Source organism: Battus philenor, unplaced genomic scaffold (assembly GCF_028537555.1).
Source record: "Battus philenor isolate CCGP_79_NKW_IND1 unplaced genomic scaffold, ilBatPhil1.0.hap1 SCAF_16, whole genome shotgun sequence".
NCBI classification, from domain to species: domain Eukaryota; kingdom Metazoa; phylum Arthropoda; class Insecta; order Lepidoptera; family Papilionidae; genus Battus; species Battus philenor.
The window spans coordinates 3,987,454-4,006,593 of NW_027181678.1; the positions used below are offsets into that span (position 1 = coordinate 3,987,454).

The window sequence follows — 19,140 nt, forward strand, 5'->3', positions numbered from 1 at the left end:
AAGGCCTAAAGTAAAAGACCACATGAATATTAACTAATACTTTAAAAAAAATTAAGAGATAGGTCAGTTTGTTTATTTATTACAGAAATCTATTAAAAAACGCCAAATAAAACAAAAGCATACAGACATCTGTGACCCACTAAGAAAAATAAAAAAAAGCAGGTCACGAGAAGACGCTGGCTGGAATGCTTCCTATTTAAACGATTTTCGCCGTCCCACGAAGAGTTCTTTCGTTCCTTTTTCGTTATAAAGCTCTACAATTTATTTCAGGCAAAGATACTTACAAGAAATTGGCAACTATCTGTTTGTTTTATTTTTAATCTGTTCATATCACTGACGGTCGTCTATCTGATTTCAGTGTTACGTTAACTGTTGTCTAGAATGTAATCCTTTATGGAGACTAGCCTTTGTAATCAACCCGCGGTTCCAAACCGATAACCGTAGCTATTTCAATTAAATTGTGAATAGTCAGCAATAGTGTAATGAATTGTGGTTTACGATTGTAAATCGGAGGTGGGATTCCCCTATAATCTTCGTTTGTATTATATACTATCACCACCGCTAACAAAGAGCAAAGAAAAAAGCCCGAGGAAAAATTAATCGGAATAGACGAGATCTTGTCATTTTCCTAACAAGAACACGTCTTTTAGAGAAACGCTTATTTGTTATACTTTAAATAAAAATATTGTGCACGTCACATGTATGTACACACGCACTATTTCTAAAATTTATTTTTAGTTATCAGTATATATTATATTAACTTCATTAAAGTAAGTGAAAATTAATAAAATAAATAATTAATAAAATAAAATTTGGTATGGATAACAGCCCGTAAGTCTTGTAGAAATATTATCAACCTGTCATTTTAATTTTTTTAACTATTAACAAAGACATTACATACCGTATTAATGTTAAATATAGGAAATTTTAAATTGGTAATTTTCCGTAACATTAAAAGAAATAAAAGAGATATTTCGACTTTTGTGCATGTACCAACATGATTTTTTTAGAATAAAAAGCACTCAAAATCTTAACTGCTGACACATAAGCGTAATATAATGTAGCAAATAAAAAGAAATTATAAAAAAAAAAAAACTATTTTCTTGTTCCCTTCAAAATAGTACTCAATTGTTTTTTACAGAGCGCGTAATGAGAAATGTGTATATTCGCTCTAAGTGCAATATGTGGCTGGAGTGAAATAAGGGGAAAAGTTCGCGAGAGGGGAAATTGAACGGAAGTCTCTTTGTTTAATCCTTCCCTGTAGAGACATTGAGAGCGGTGGAAATTCCTTCACATTTAAATGGAAAAGATTCAACAATATAAAAGTTTTCATTATTTAATTTCCTCGCGCAGAAATTAATGAAAAGAATTTAATGAAAAAACCCCAAATTATTGCAACAACAGGTATAAAATGTACCCTTGTTAAATAATTATTTCTTCTTGTTGTTCTTTTCTATGGACGCCCATTCCAAGGCAAAGGTCTTTTGATGACCGGTATTAATTACTTAGTTATAAACTAAAATAAATATTGCTACGCCCTAGTCATTACCACTTAAATGTACCTGCTCTCATATTTCACAGCAATGAAACGTGATCTCTCACTCTTGGCCTCATTGGCTCACTTATTAACTTTAGGCCTCTTTACAGTCACTGAATAACAAGGCCATGTTCAGGATTTCTTTACGAGGTCGTATCAGACGATGTCCGTAAAGGAAAAAAATTACCCACGTAACCCAGCGAATTGACAAGTTGAATCGGCAGTGGGGAAGACAAATAGCGCACAAAGCAGATAGCAGTACGGATATTTAAGTTTATGGAGAAGAGACCACGCGCTTTGGAAATCTATGGCCTTCGTTCATCAGTGAACGTTCTATGATTAAAATTATAATGATGATTTTCATTTTGTATCAGCTATTTGATTGCATGTATTGGCATATATGTTCTGTGTAACGAATTAAATAAAAGAGACAATCAATTATTGCTAGAATTAAAACAAATTTATCTATTTACTTAAGCGTTAAAAGTAGAATCATTGAACCGTTCTAGTGATCCACAAATTCCTCAAAGGACGTTTTTATTGGAGCATTTGTCTTTTAAGTACTCTTCAATTAAACATTACCGCCGTAATCACCTTAAGAGCCAGTAAATGCTACTAACACCATTAATCTCTTTAGCCAAAATTAATTTGTACGCGTACATTGTAGTGTTTGTTTCATAATTATTTTACTTTATAACATAAGTATATTGAATTCATTGTTCTAATACGGTAAAAAGAAGCAAAAAAACGTAAATTTTAAAAGTTAGTTTAAGGAAAAATAAATGTTTCGAATTATTACGTCATTTTCGTCTCTTAATTTTTTTACTTTTTGAAATGATGATATTGAAATGTACACATATATGAAAATATATCATGACGTGATTTATTTACTTTTGTTCATAAACTCCAGTTGTTAAATTAAATGGTCCGTTGAACGTAAAACAATGCTTTTATATGTTAAAATGGAGTAACATTTGTTGCTAATTAAATAGCTTTAATAATAAAATAATAAAGACCAAAGTAGTAAAAAAGCTTCAAACATAAACAATAAAAAACACGTATAATTAAAGTCCATTAAGTATAGGCCTTAAACAATAAGGCTTGTCTATTTAATTTTGTGTTCTTAAATAAGCACAGTTAAAATACCTCAAAAGCTAACCGCGTCAAAACAAAATAGCCGTGTAATCTCGTGAAATGAGAACTTCTCAAACTCATTAGACGAAGCTCGGTCACCGCCGGGAGGCGCGGTTGGACAAACAGTCAAGCGTTTCGAGCGCTACAATTTGTTTGGCAACTGTAATGCTCCTAAATAAAACGTTACGTAATAACTTTTTAATGAAATGCAACCTCGGACAAGGCAATTACACCATTGATCTAAACACATAAATATACAATCACGGACATGACGTTAAGAATTGTTATAGCTCGTATAAAAACTTTTATACTAATAAAAGAAATAAAACAATCTGATCATCAAATTATAATATTGAATTGACTGTGGGGTATTTATTTATAATATAATAAATAGGTAGGTTAAGTATGACAATAAACTTATAAATGAGTTGAAAAAAAAACTTTTAAAAATTACCGTTATCTGTTACACGATATTAAAAAAAATTAAAAGTGAAATCTTTCACATTATAGTTTGCATGTAAATGTAAATATTTTTCAAATACTACGTTTTAATTCCTAGCCGAAGGGACAGAGAATTAATGTTTTCAAGCCCAGTAAGTAATGTAAAATATTTCTTTTAATTAAACATGTTACAAAAATATTTGAAAAAATATGTGTAATCATTTTAATTCAATAACGCCTGTAAAGCAAAATTAGATCCACTCTATTGTTATTGAGGTTAAAATATAATTTTTAAAAATAATTATTCGTCTGCCATAATCTATTTTAGTAAACCAAAATAATCTAGCTTATTTTTTATAATTCTATTAAACCTACAACCACATAATATTACAACTGACCCATTATAATTATGAAAAACATTATTTATTACTTGTTTTATAATGTCCTTTATGATATAGAAGTATGCGTAGAGGATATACAGAAATCCCTGATAAGCACTTTTATAATTCGTTTTCGCCTCGTCTGACTGTCCCTTGTATAACAAGTGTTTTACGTTTTTCTCCATAACGCAGATATTTCCATGTTATATTTCTATACACTGAGGTTTATTATGTTATTAATACGCCCCAAATAACTCGGGAAATTCCCACTTCATATCTATACTACAATTTAATATAGGTACGATCTTCATATACGTTATACCAATTTTGTTTTTATAAAATATAACATATTCAATTCAAATGTTTTTATCCAGAAAAGCAGAACCTGAAATATTTGTACATAACGTCATATTTTTCAGTTGTTTAGTCCTGAAATAGGCCGCGTTAATTTCACTAACTACGGAAACTATATTGAGTCTATGACTAAATTAGCTAGTTAAAAACTGGATATCTTGAATAAGGTCAGGCGATAATACTGCTGCCACCTATGGGATGGCTCGGTTACATACCAGCTCGAAACTCTTGATTCGGTAGAACAGAGTGCTGTTCGTGCATTCGGTGATAATTAGATAGTAGGTCACCTATAGGTGATAATTAGTTTCTAAGAAACTTCTTCGCTTGATTCAACACCGCCGACGAGTAACGAGTCTGTTAATTTTTAACCGATTCATTTTAGGGGATGCGTTGCGGAAGCAGACGAGTAAGAAGTCTGCCCACTACCACCTTTTAACCGTGGAATTTCCTTGTAGGCGTAGCAGGCGTTTAGACACAACGTTTCAGATCCGCAGAGCCCCAATATAGAACGATCCGCCGGCTTCCTTATTCACCGAGAATTATAACCCAGATCTGTTCAGTTTCAGAGTGAATCGTCAATTTTAAGCAGGCGAATTGGTGGTCAAAAGCGGACAAGAAAGCATTTAAAAAAATTATTGAGTAATATTTATATTTTATTTTTACACCAAATGTTTTATTGTCGGGGGTATTAACCACTCGGTTATTTCTGGTCTTTAGTGTTACCATTGCCTTTTCTTGATTATAGATATAAAAAAATCAAAGCTGTATATTATTACTTACAGCACGTACTCCAAATTATTACATAATTTTTAATATGGCTTGAGGAGACAATCATAAAGTTTTCAAGGAAGACCAGTTTCTCCTGGATTTTAATAAACCGCTTGAAATTAACAAATTCGAAAGCCTCGAGGGTATGTTGTCGATCCAGAGGTGGCTATTTTATATTCCATGCGTTTTACACAAGCGAAAAATTCTAACAGTCTGATCAAGCGAAAATGTTGAAAATTATATTTTTTTCTCTTTACGGTTCCCAGTCAAGCCACTCGAACTGATATTTTATGGCTTTTCATTCTCTACATAGAGCGATGTATCCTACGAGCCGGACACTAAATTAATTTATGAATAACTTTAGCACCGATTGACCTACCTATTCGAAAACATATATAAACTTCCTTTTGATGCGTGGCGATTTTGGTATATCGCTCCATCTCAATTAGAAAAAATTGTTGGTACATAATATGTTTGACAATAGTTATTAGGGCAGAAAAAAAAACAAGTCTTCAATATATGAGTATTTATGTAAATAAAATATGATTATCGTAAAAAAATTTATTAAACCCATTAACTTTTTCAGCATCACAAAAATTATTTACATCTGTTTTAAAGTTTCAAATGCTAAGTACAGTGTTGAAATATGGAATGTAATTATATTATTAGTTACACATTGAATATCCATAGACCTTAAGTTTTCAAATAATGCTGATCTAAACGGCCCTAACAGTTTTAATACAATATACAATTGAGTCATGATTAAATATTGAAACACTAGCAGATTCTAATAATTAATAACACATTATATTCTTACTTTATAATTAATAATAGAAATTGGTGCTAACTTATTTTTTACAATGTCTACTTATTAATCTCCTACGTCTTTGAATGTGTCCAACAGTTCCCTGGTTTATATGGAATTTGTACAGTCTTACATTAAAATCATTATGAATATCTTGTATGATCAATTGCACACTTGATCATTGTTAGTTTATTCATAAAATCCAATTCACCTTACAACTTTAATTCAAATGCATATTTTTTAAAAAGAAAATACAAGTCAAGCAGTTTCACATAAACTCTGGAAGAAAATAATTGCTCTAAAATGGGAACTTCAATTTGTTTAATGTCATGTTGTATCTCATTGCAACTGTTATCAATACTTTTATTCTACATTAAAATATGAATACATTTCTGAATTTATCGAGTATATCAAAGAAATTACAGTAATTGACTTTTAAATAATTTCTTCATTTCTATTCTATCATTAACCTTTTAATAACATACACTTTATGTCATCTAGTATTTAGAGTATCGAAATATTTTTCATTTCTACTTAAATTTTATCGATCACATCTAACTTTAAGACTATATATGATAATATAGAAAATGTCTAATTTGAAATACTGAATATAGTATAATGGTTGATAAGAACCAATTCTTTACCCCTATATTTTCCTGAAATAGTAAACATGGGTTTGTCAATTTTGGTAAAATTGATTCCTTGGGAACCACAGATAAGCATCACACAATATAAACTAAAACAAGTATATAATCTATTTCTATTATAAGTATAACAGATAATATTCATAAAAGTAATTTTGAAAAAGCATTAACCATGGTACAAAAGAGAGATTGTTAAAAACATTTATATTATAAATTTATTTTAACCAATGAAGTTTTAAATCCAAACCGGAATCTGCAATCAAGTTATTATTTTCACACTTCACAAACTTCATTTTAACCAACCAATTATTGGTGTTTATAATCTTAAATTCTACAATAACGACAACTGCTTAATGTATCTGTCCTCAGATAATGTTGCAATGAGATAGTATCTCATAGGATTGGGGGGTCGGTAACTAAGATCGGTGTTTGTTGCGGTTCAGAGTCTGGACGAGCCGCCGGCCCCACCACTCCTCAAGGTTGAACGGTCTGAAGTTGGCCAATTGTCTCGGTGCTAATACCTCTTGATAGTACTTCGCGTCTTCGCTACCCCGTTCCAACTCACGTGTCACCTGAAATTTTAGAGACATTTTTTGTATAATTATTATTCATGTGTTATATTTTTCAGCAGAGAATTTTAGCCTTAACAATTTATGAGTGTTCAGATGAAATTGTTGAGGCTTTAGGAAGACTGCGTTCCGCTGCCAACCAGTCCTAAAGTAGCATTTGTCTAGCAATTGACAATCTATGTCTGATATATAAATCTTGTATATACTAAATTAAACAGTATTAATCAGTAATAGAGGGACCTAGTAACTTTTTAATTAATAAATTATTCAAAACAAAATGAGAGCTTTATTACATGTCACTGAAACCAGTTGGTTCAGATGAAACAAGAAAAGCTAAAATAATATGGAGGCAACTACAATGAGCAACTGATATATAAATTAAAAAAGGAACTATTTTCAAAGATGACATAACTTGTTACCTATATGTAACAATTTCTTTTGTCAATTGAGAATCTATTTTCTTGATACAAGGTGGTTTTTACAACATCCCATCACTTCATTTTAAGGTTAACATGCATCTAAATATCCAAACTCTTGTTAACATTATAGTCATTGTCAGGTTTTTCTTTAAATTGATTGTTTGTTTACTTATAATTCTTATTTAAATCAAGAAAGTTACATCTTATCTTTTTCTTATATTCTTTCATATAACATTTTGAGTTTTTTTAAATAAAATAACATTTAATCTATCATTATAATTTATTTATTTAATATCTATTGCCATACGTTTTATTCTCAATTAAATTCTTAAACTTACCTTATTCCAAGAATCATATACATAATTTATAATATCATCGTGTTGATTATTATTATTGTTGTGGAGTGGTCCTGGAGGAGTCTGTGCAGGCGGGCTCAGCCTGGCCCCATTGTGTCCATTGGAATTCTGTCGTTTACTACCACCCATGTGGGGAAGGGATCTGGGTCCGCTATTGATATAACTTGACCTACAATTTTATACAAACTGGTTATATTATAAATTCTTGTAATGGTATACTTTCTTCCAGACACACGATGTGAGATAGGCTGGCCACTTGGATGGAACAACCAACACCTATGCTATTAAGACAACATAACATAAAATCCTGCAACAAAAAAGATCCAGAAGAAGATGCTAGCAGTGGCTGTAATGTGCAGGAGAAAATCTCAGGACTACCAAAAGTAAGACATCTTAGCAAAGAATAAGGATAGTGTGAGATGAAAGAGAACCATGGAAGAGACAAGAATTCCAATCGGTTGCAGTACTATAGAAAGAAGATGAGTATTTTATTAACATTAAACAGTCACACTTAAACTTTAAACTCATTAAAGAAAAACTAGTGCCAAGTGGAACAATGAGACTAAAAAAATAAATCAATTCTTTATTTGTTGAATCATTTGGCTGTAATATAATTTTAGTACTAAGCAATGTCTGTAATAAACACAAAAATTAAAAAAAAAACTATGTTCATTTATCTTTAAATGGTCAATAGTGGATAGTGATAATATCCTATCCTTATATTAACAGGTTGAAAATCATGTATGTTTCCCTTTTAACAAAATGACAACAAAAACATCTACCATGATAGTTAAAACTTGCAAAAGAACATAATATTAAATTCAAGACATGAAAACTTCTGTTGAAAAACCTGTTAATGCTTACACTATCTGCTTGGAAAGGTTTGAGTTATAATTTTCCAACATTTTTTTTCCTTTAAACTACTAGGTCCTAAAGTAATATATTTTCTGTACAATTTACACACACCTTGTTATCAGATTGTGATTTTAAAATATTGTCAATAATTATTTGTATTTTAATAGTATTGATAATATTTTGTTCCTTAATTCTGCTAGAGCTTCTCAATCCTATTTCAGCTAACTCTTCACTTGTTCCATTTCCTCTGAATGAAAACCAGCTCATTGAAACAAGACAAGATAGCTAGACAAAGTCGATATCATAATTATTCCCTTGATTAGTGATAATATATGGTTTAAAGACACCCATTCTCTAAGTGTTGTTATTTATCAGACAACTTGATATATTTTGGACTGCAATTTGTTAAGTTCTTACATGGGCTCTTGTATAATTTTCTCAGACAAATAAACTAGTTGTGAATTGGTGTTTATTATAAGGTTGGCAAGTACATAAGAAAACCTAGCAAAAAATAACATATATTGAAAAAGTAGTCATAAGTAGTGATAAGTCATAACATTTGTCCTTTTTCAATCACTTACAAAATTGCCCATAAAAGAGCAGTATATTAACACTCTTTATTTTACACTACCATTTTATTTCATACACTCTCATTGAGTCGAAATTTTCCCTTTTTGAATGTTTCTTGAAAAGTTTTCTGATTTTTCTTCATTAAATGATTATAAAGTACCATATAGACATAGTTGATCATTACAACCATAGCTTTTAAATAAAAAAGGACAAGACTAAAAGCATTAACATAACTAATTTTAAGTCGTTTACATGTTTAGTTTGATTAAAAATCAGGCATGTTGAAATAATTAACTACACAATGCGGAAGTTAAACGACTTCTCTTTGTTTGCTAAAACTAACAAGAGATAAAAATTTTAATTGCTGATATTTTCCTAATCTCAACAAACCACAGCATAAAAGTTACATATTACTAAGCGGATTAGTAGAACTGGCTTAATACTAACACTGTAAATATGATACCCTATAACATGAATATAAACGTAACAAAAACATAACTCGGTTATCTAAGTCTAGCTGACGTTTCGAGCATGTCAATATAATTTGATAAAACAAAGTGATTGTCGAATTTACGTTAAGAATGTGTATTAGATGTGAAAGTATGGCATCATAAGCGAAAGGATAAAAAAGCACCTCACCTCATATTTCTATCCATTTCCGTACGATGAACCCACGCTATCTTTGTTCCTTGTATTTTTATTACAACTATGGGTTACTCCTTACATATAATTTACACTTAACAATTAGAAATGTAGATGTAAAACAAATTTATATTTTTTATTAAAATTGATAAATAAACGGGACGCTAAATCGACACGACAACATGACATACATAGATAGATGTCAACAATCGCACAGCTGCCTTTCCGCGGGTTTTTTTTATTGGTTACTAGAGAGCATTGAAGGAATAGCAACCAATAAGAGACGCTTATATCCTTTACGTAAACGTTCTTGTGAGATTTAACCAATAAAATAAACACAAACTACAGATAAAGAAATTCATCTATGCTTACTAAAAATATTTATATACTCAACCAAAAATTGTAACATGTTTTATGTCAGTTAATTAAATAATTAATACTATATATTTCAGGTAAATATCTATATTTATTCGAAATAGATTACGTTCCCAAACACACACACACAAATACGGACAAGTCATTGAAAAGTTAAGTTTTACATAATAAAAATAGTTCAAATTTATATTAAAAATAACACATTATAAATAAAAGATGTCATATTCATTTGTAAATTCTTATATTGTAACTGTATTTATGTTATTGTAAGCAACGTACACGTATAATATAAAATATATTTTATTTTTGACAACACTTCAAATTTACTCTGTAGTTAATTGATGTTGATCCTGAGATTCAATAGCGTTGTTATTATATTGAATATTTGTTTTATTTATGAAACAATAAAATTGTTCAGCGGAAATAATACATGAAGAATTAAAAACATTGCAAAATCTAAAAATGTCTGATAAACAAGGATTTGAAGACCTTCGGTTAATGTATAAGGTACTTTTCTAACCTCTACAGCATTTATTATTTACATTTGATAGTTGTTTTTAAAGTTTCAATTTTATTTTTCAGGACATATTATCTAAAGCATTTTCAACCAACAACCTTGATCTCCTAGATTCGTTCTCAAAAAATACAAATGAAGTTGATAGAAAAGCAGCAATGGATCAAGCGTTTAGGGATAAACTCTTAGAGTTGCTCCTTGAGAATCCTAATTCCTTAGAAAATTATGTTTCATTTTGCATTGAATCCTGTCGTAGACACATGGTGACACCAACTATGCCTGTCGTACTACTGGGGGATATATTCGATGCACTAACATTGAACAAATGCGAAAAAATGTTTTCGTATGTGGAAAATGGTGTGCATATATGGAAAGAAGATTTATTTTTTGTTGCGTGCAAGAACAACCTACTTAGGATGTGTAACGATTTATTAAGGAGATTATCGCGCTCGCAAAACACTGTATTTTGTGGAAGAATTTTATTATTTTTAGCAAAGTTCTTTCCGTTCTCGGAAAGATCGGGACTCAACATTGTTTCGGAATTCAATTTAGAAAATGTAACAGAATTTGGAGGAGACAACTCAAGTACTTTGAAAGATTCCTTGGATGAAGAAATGGTTGTTGATGATGAAAAAAGTAAATTGGCTATAGATTATAATTTATACTGTCGTTTTTGGAGCCTTCAAGACTTCTTTAGGAATCCAAATAGTTGTTACAATAAGATTCAATGGAAGACCTTTGTTGCAGTAAGTTGTCTTAAAGAAACTAATAATTATATTATTACACTTATCATAATCATCATTACAGTTGGATGTCTACAGCTGGACCACCTCATGGGGTAGATGTATGATACACTCAATAACATGCACTTGTTTACAGCAATTACTTTGGCAAAAATTTGCTTATTCACTTATTGTACCATACAATTTGGTATATATTTCACAAAACAAAACAGCTGTGTAGAATTTATTATTTTCAGTCTTGGGTTGCATTATACTGGTAAAAATATTAAATATTATTAACAAAAGACCATCATCATTGTCGTTTCAGCCATGAAAAGTACATTGCTGGGCATGAGCTAACAATAAACATATCACATATTAGAATTACAGTGAAAACAGTTGTTATTGCAAGCTTTAATAAGAGCGAGTGTGTCTGCGGCAGGGTGTTTTAGTTATAGAATTTTTAAAAACTGTATTTAATCATTGCTGTTTCTCCTTTATATAGCTTTAATCCAAATTGTAAATGATTTCATTAGCACAGCAGTATCTTTATTCTCATAGTTATAATAAACATAAAAGTGGAGCTGTTAAAGTTTTCAATGTCTTAAATTGAAGAAATAAATACTTATTCAACTTGTATTAGATGTTAAAATTTATTTTTAGCATTCTGGAAGTGTGTTGGCGGCATTTTCATCCTACAAGCTAGAAGCAGTAGAACTTCAAAAGTCAAATTTAAACAGAGTAAAGGCTGTGAGCACAGATGTGGAAATGCAAGAGTCCAACAAAGAGCAACATTACTTTGCAAAGTTCCTCACCAATCAAAAGCTGCTAGAATTGCAGTTATCAGATTCCAATTTTAGAAGATGTGTGCTTATACAATTTTTAATTTTGTTTCAATATTTAACATCAGCAGTAAAGTTTAAAATGTAAGTATCTATAATTTATTAAATTGAATACAAATATAATTTCATTATATCTTCAATATTTTTTCGCCAGATTGTAAGAACCCGTGCATGTAGTCTTTTTGCTAAAAAAAAAAATAAAGACAACTCATGAGTCATCGAAAAATTAACAAAAACAAACATTTTCAGACTCTGCCCCCCAAAATAATTTCTAGTTATCCATATACAAAAGTTCTTTCCATACTAAGCAACACTTAAAATATTAATAAATATGGATCTGAATGTTGAGACTATGATATTTTATCTATTTATGACATTTATAAAATTGAACCCAAATTAGGCTATAATAATTAGATGAAAATATATTAAAGAAATATATAAAAGCCTAAGTAATATAGAGTAACAGGTGCAGAGTGAATAAATTTAAGAACATAAAAATAAAGACAAAACTCATATGTAAAATCGTCAGCTTTTTTTTGGCAGCAGAGATATTTGGAGTGATGAGAAAAAGAAACAAATTAGTTAAAATTTTCCATTTATAATTAAAATTGATTGATGCACTACAGGGAAACTCAAGATTTAAAATCAGACCAAACTGAATGGGTCAAAGAAACAACTGCAATGGTGTATCGTTTATTAAGTGAAACACCACCAGAAGGTAAAAAATTTTCAGAATGTGTCAAAAGTATATTGCGGAGAGAAGAGCATTGGAATAACTGGAAGAATGATGGATGTCCAGGTTTGTACATATACATATCATATATTAAATTTATAATTTTTGTACATTTTATTACTTATTATAGTTACATTCGAAATGCCACTTGATTGGATTATTTTTTAAATAATATAATTTCCAGCTATATTTTCTAAATTTTCAATGACAATTTCGTTTGTTGTTATTCATGACAAGCATATTTTTAGAATTTCAAAAACCAAAACAACCAATATCCCATGATTCAACTGATGAAGTGAAGAAGTCTAGAAAACGAAGGAGACCTGTTGGAGATATAATTAAGGAATATGAAACTCAAGAAAAAGTTTACATGGGAAAGTAAGTAGATATCAATGCAACTCCTATATTTGCCACCTGTAGTTAATACTACTGCATTTCAATTTACGGGTTTCGTAAACTAAGGGTGAATGCCTCATTAGTTCCATTTGCTTATTTCAAGTTCTATAGAACTTTGTATTAAACATAGGAAAACACTGCTACATAATGGTTTGGACTGTCATTAAAATAAAAAAAGTATTAAATTCAATAATAAATTCTTTAACTTATTGTTATTGGCCTTATTATAACACCATTGATGAATAATACTGAACTGGGAACCATTTTGAATTGATAGAGATATCTATAAAACTTGTGTTCAGGTGGTTGTGGTTGTTTATAGTGATTTCCAGTAATATTTGTGTGCGATATAACACACGACTTTTCGGTATCAAACCTATGATCATATACCACATTCTTACCCATTAGACTACCACTGCTATAATTCTTTTTTTTTTATTTTCTTCCGAATCTCATGTTCTTGACAGCATTTATGGTCTTCAGCGATTGTTTCATGACCTTGCACTTGCTTAGATTTAGAAGTGATTCCCTAAAGGCTTGCACTAGATCCATTCATCGTAACGTGTGGTGACGTCTGTATTTTGAGCCAATCACTGTACCCTAGGTAACAAGTCTCCATAGCTTTGTCCTATTTGAGGCATTAAGTTGCCTACCAACACTAAACCGATATAGAGTTCTCAATACAAATCAACTGAAGTCTTATTGCAGTCTTCCTGTTCCGATATTGCTTGAGGTTAACGCTCACTTAAGCTAACTTATTAAGCATCAAGTGAATTATGCTTTAATTAAAGATGAAACTAATTATTAGATTCTATCACTATTGTCACCCACCAGTAGCCAACTTAGTTAGCTTGGCTAATCTGATTTACCTACAGAACATATCAAATATAGAATTCACGATGCTTCAAATAAAAAAATTATTTTCAAATATTTATAAATATCTTCATCTTTACTGCAACATACTGAAAAGTATACTAGAGTTTAGGTATTATATACAGATATTAGTGTGGTATATCTTTAAGGCATAATTTACAATTGTCTCCATCATTATTATGTAGAGTTCTAATCTAAATTTACTTTTAATTCCAGCAATGAACTAACAAAATTATGGAATTTGTGCCCGGATAATCTAGTTGCTTGCAGAACTAAGGGACGAGATTTTATGCCTTCGTTAGGTTTGTATGCAATTGTGTAATAAAAATTTAAAGCAAATTAAAAAAAATTGGAGAAAGAAAACGGAAATAGAAAAAATAAACCAACCACATGAAACTAATCTGTTAGGATATTAAGATACCATGATAAAATTACTGTAATATTGCTTATCTATCATAGTATGAGTTAAAATGTAAGTTCAGCTTCAAAAATAATTGTTGAAATTAAAATAAATGAAAAAAGTAAATTGCCACCATTAAAGTTCTTTGCTATTTCTCGGTGGCCTTCCAACCTGGTGAAATTTCCGACCACTAAATTACATTTAAATCGATAGTAGGCCAGTCCTTAGCATGCTGCCGCTTACAATTTTAGTAAACTATATATGTTAGTAATGAGAATATCCAAAAAGCAATGGTTTCAGAAATAGTAAATAATGCATTGACAACATAGAAAGAGAAAGCATTATCATAATTCGGATTATTTTAAATTAATTGTTGTTAACACCTGTTTCTGCTGATTTGGTTCTGCCAGAAGATATTAGCCAGGACCAATCCGATAGAAAAAAATAAATTGTAAACATATTAGAGTGATCATTTTTAACAGGTAGATGTTTGGAAGCATACATACACCCCTTAACCATCTACATCAATATTTATACATCAATAACCATCCACTTAACCATCCTTTATAATTTGAGAGGAATGTGCGTTTTGTCTAGTAGAAGTCAGTTAAAAACGGATTTTACAAAATTACATCCGTTAGGTGTTTGACGGGGCGGTTAATTAGGCACCTAGATAACAAATCATTGATAGATATTTTATAAATGCCTATTATGTTGCAGAGTCGTACATGGTGACAGGCGCTGGGGGAGCTCGCCGCACCAGCAGCGGTGGTTGGGGTTGGCGTGCGCTGCGCCTGCTGGCTCGCCGCTCGCCACACTTCTTCGTGCACACCAACAATCCCATTGGACGTCTACCGGATTACCTGGACGATATGGTGGGCAAGCTTTATCTCTTTTTATTATATAAGAGTTTCTCAGAATTCTTTTCTCATAGACCACTTTCAAAATTTAGCTGGTTCCAGCGGGCTCCCAACCCACAACTACAATTTTACCATATTTCCAAAACTTGAAAAAAATGTGAAAATTAAATATAACTAATCAATTCTCAACGAGTTGTATTTAATAAGCAATAAGCGCGTTTTTACAAGTAGCCGATAAAGTCAGGCCAACATTTTTGTTCTTTAGAGTTGTGAAGTACCTTTTTTGTCACCCAAACATAGTCGGCACCTAGGGGTCACAGGGATCGTTTTGAAACTTTGATCTAAATGCTGCCCTAAATAAGATGGATGAGCTCGCAGGCAGAAAGAAATCCGTAATAATTCCTTGATAATTCTCACTATTGACATTTGTCGCCAGGCCACGAGCATTTTGACACATAAAATAATGCAATTATCCCATTCGTGGATAAGACACACCAAACTGTTACCCTAGGGCAATGCAATTGTTTTAAATGTTTAAATCTAGAGTTGCGGGTTCTTGAACACCAATTACGGCAGTTTTGCATGTTAATGTAGAGGTTTAAGTGAAAAAAAAAAGCTTCATCGCTCCAAAAAAACGGGGCTTACCGTCCGAAAACGCTTATATAGTGTTTGATAAAATTCTTTGCGTAAAACAAAATCACTTTCTTTTGGTTCTTGCACATTTTGAATTTTGGAAGGATGGAACTACAGGTGCTCTTAAAAATGCCTGGACGGCGAACGCGTAATGGTCAATCGACCACTGCAACATCGTGACTAAGAAATCCGTAAGGTTTGGAATTTCAGCGGCACTAGCCTCCCCCCCCCCCCGCAACGTTAATTATTTTTTATTTTCAAAATAATTGTGTTAAAACCTAAAAATCTGCCCACAGAAATCTGTATACTAAAAGGTTAAGAATAATTTATAGTAAGCTGACTCTGACATTCAATTTATGTAGCGTTTAATATTAAAAACAATCATAATTTATGTAAATTAATGTAAAGCGTTACTTATCAAATTCAGGTTAAACGTGTTACTCGGGACATGGCCGCCAACGCCGCGGCCAGCCATTCCAATGGGGACACGTCCAGCACCAGCGACAAAACATTCAAACAGGTATATATATATTAAGCACATTACATAGATTGTATTTTCATGTTGATTAAATATTTTCACTTCTGCGATAAACTCTTTTTGTAAATTGTAATTGTATATCATGTATGTGTTAGGTGGATAAAAAAGTTCCTTCCTGTTGCCTATGGAGCTTTTTGAGAATTGGAGACATTTTTGTTTGCAATATTTTTTTTTGCATTTAACTATAATATGTAGGTGGCATTGTTCGATGACTTTGCCAATGCTTTAGAATTTTGAGTCTTTTAACCCAAAAAAATGTGTCAAGTTGTTTTGACAGCTCTTCCTCCAGAAAAACCTTCAACTACAATTTTATCTATATTTCCTACAACAATAACTTTGTGATTTGCACCGCGCCTGCCTAACGGGCAACATAATTTTTTTGTTATTCTGTCGAAAGTCATCGCTAACTTATGTCTTACAAACTGTGGAATTATTATATTTTGTCCGATCACTCCTTAAATATGATTCAGTGTTTAAGTGATTAAACATATTTAAAATCAATGTTAACAATGTTTTAGGAGCCTGCGGAAGAAGAGATCACAGAAGAACAGATGGAAGCAGATCTCATCAAAGGAGCCGATTCCAATGATATAGAACAGGTAGTTTTATAATTATTTATTACACGGTGATATGCTATAGGTTTAAAAGTGCGAATGTGTCATAACTCATTTGTCGATCAATAGTTTCAGAAATAATTAATAACGTAATGATGATATAGTAAGAAAACAAAATTTGCATTACCACAAATTAAAATTATTTATTTTTCAACACGTATCCCTGCAGATTTTGTACTGTCAGATGTTATTTGCCTGGCACTTTACAATAGGAAATATTTCGTAGTGATAACTTTCTATAGATCGATTAGAAATAGGTTTAACATAAAAATCGACAATTTGCATACTCCAAATAAAAAAAGTAACAAAAAGGCTTTGTAGGACGCGTAATGTTTTAAAACTTAAATGATATGGGACTCTATTGTTTAAGGGACAGTTCCGGGTGTTGTAATTGGTGTAAAGGAAGCCAGCCCTGTAGCTGCACCCGATTGCTAGTCCGATTTTAGGCTCTTTTGTTGACTTAACGAATTAAACTACAGAAACGATAAGGATAAGGATGTAGTATATATTGTGATCCGTTTTTACAATATACACAAATACCTGCATAATCACAGGTTTCGCTGACTTGAAGGTAGCTCGAATGACGCTTTGCCTAAGCCTCGTTTATCTTAATCTTTCCAGAGCTCTCTTGGGAACCTAGGATCGTGGTTGCATTACAGGCAATATACCCTGATTAGGAGGCTTTCGAGTTATTTGATCGCTTAGGCGGGCGCATGGAATGACCCGACGCAGGAGTCCCCGCAAAGGGTCCTTGGCTTAGGTTGTTACTAATAACGTTTAGCGTTCCGACTCAGTGGCTCCCGACTAGGAAAAACCTAGGCCTGGTAGATTATTACCTCTCGAATGCCACTTTGAAAAGCTTCAGCACTGGACGAAGTGGCAAAAGAAACTACTGTGATTCTATCTAGGATTATCAGGGATTGTCTTTGCCTACAAGTATTTTAGCGTCTTTGTCTGAAGGATTATATTTAATGGAACGAATATGAATGTGTAGAAGCGTGATTGAACGGTGCTTGGATGTGTAGTGGACTCTTTCACCTGATCACAAATGATATCTCACAAAACACCCTAAACTTTTAACTTTCTTCTTCTCTTTTCTTTTTTTTTTGTATGTATTAAACTAAGCTCCGCCAACCCATTTCCACTAGATATGCACTAAGTAAAGCTAGTTGAATGTAATTATTTTTTCATATGAAATATAGAAGTTTTTCACGGGCTAGAGCTGATCACAAATGGTGATGATTGATGATGTTCGCAATTTCAGGTACCAGATTCAACGCACGCCGGCGAAGACGAGGATAAGTCTTCACGCTCTCGCGTCACCATGATATCTCCGTCGCAACTCGACGCACTCGCCTCAAAACTCGACGACTGGAAGAAACTAGCAACGAAACTGGGATACAAGCAGGACGAGATTCAGTACTTCGAAACCGAAAACGCGACGAACGCAGCACGGGCCAAGAACATGCTCCGGCTCTGGTTCGACGACGACGAGGACGCGTCCGTAGAGAACCTCCTGTACATCATGGAGGGTCTGAAACTAGTAGAGGCTTGCGAGGCGCTTAAAAACTCTAAATGACACAAACGATGCAGCCTCTACAAATCTAAATTAAGTCATCGCTTATATAAAAATATGAATTCTGGAATTTAAAGTTAAGATAATAAATATTTTTTACGAATAGTCCAACAGTTGTATTAAATTCCTTTACACTATGTGTTTTATTTATGAACCGCTTTATTTTCTTTTCAGCATTGTATTCGAATGGAGATGAATGACCGACGCGTCGGCATTAAGCTCAAAACTACCAAATAATATACTGATTTGTAATAAATTTGGAAATAGTATCCTTATTTTTATTTTTGTACAGGGAGGGCCATTGAGTTGAGTGGATTTAAAAAAATATGGAAAAAAACTCCAATGCTTGGGAAAGAAAATATATAAGACAATGAACACGGGGAAATTAATTTTTAGAAAAGTAATATCACAAGTGTGCCACCTGAGCGTACACTTCTCAAATCTAGACCGCAAGTTCGAGAAATACTTCTTTCGTGGGATAACTGACATTTCTGCTCGAATGTTAATTCTGAGCTGGAAAACGGAAAATTTTATTGAAATTAAAGAAAGGCATAAATAGGCAAACATCGTTGGGTTATTGGCGTAAACGT

At 32.0% G+C, this 19,140-nt stretch overlaps 2 protein-coding genes across 2 annotated transcripts; one reads left to right on the top strand and one right to left on the bottom strand.

Annotated features, from left to right (window-relative positions):
- Positions 1-5,189: 5,189 nt before the first annotated feature.
- LOC137919338 (uncharacterized) lies at positions 5,190-9,670 on the bottom strand. Its single transcript, XM_068762385.1, has 3 exons — positions 9,472-9,670; positions 7,390-7,576; positions 5,190-6,635 (listed from the first exon to the last, which is right to left on the bottom strand). The coding sequence occupies exons 1-3, from the start codon at positions 9,486-9,488 to the stop codon at positions 6,480-6,482; spliced, it is 360 nt and encodes a 119-aa protein (XP_068618486.1). The 5' UTR covers positions 9,489-9,670; the 3' UTR covers positions 5,190-6,479.
- Positions 9,671-10,206: 536 nt separating this feature from the next.
- On the top strand, positions 10,207-18,658 carry Hpr1 (THO complex 1-like protein Hpr1). The gene is made up of 10 exons (XM_068762283.1): positions 10,207-10,356; positions 10,432-11,109; positions 11,749-12,011; positions 12,554-12,726; positions 12,909-13,038; positions 14,146-14,231; positions 15,050-15,204; positions 16,250-16,342; positions 16,879-16,959; positions 18,239-18,658. Exons 1-10 carry the CDS (start codon positions 10,312-10,314, stop codon positions 18,551-18,553), a joined length of 2,019 nt encoding a protein of 672 aa, XP_068618384.1. The 5' UTR covers positions 10,207-10,311; the 3' UTR covers positions 18,554-18,658.
- Positions 18,659-19,140: the final 482 nt, after the last annotated feature.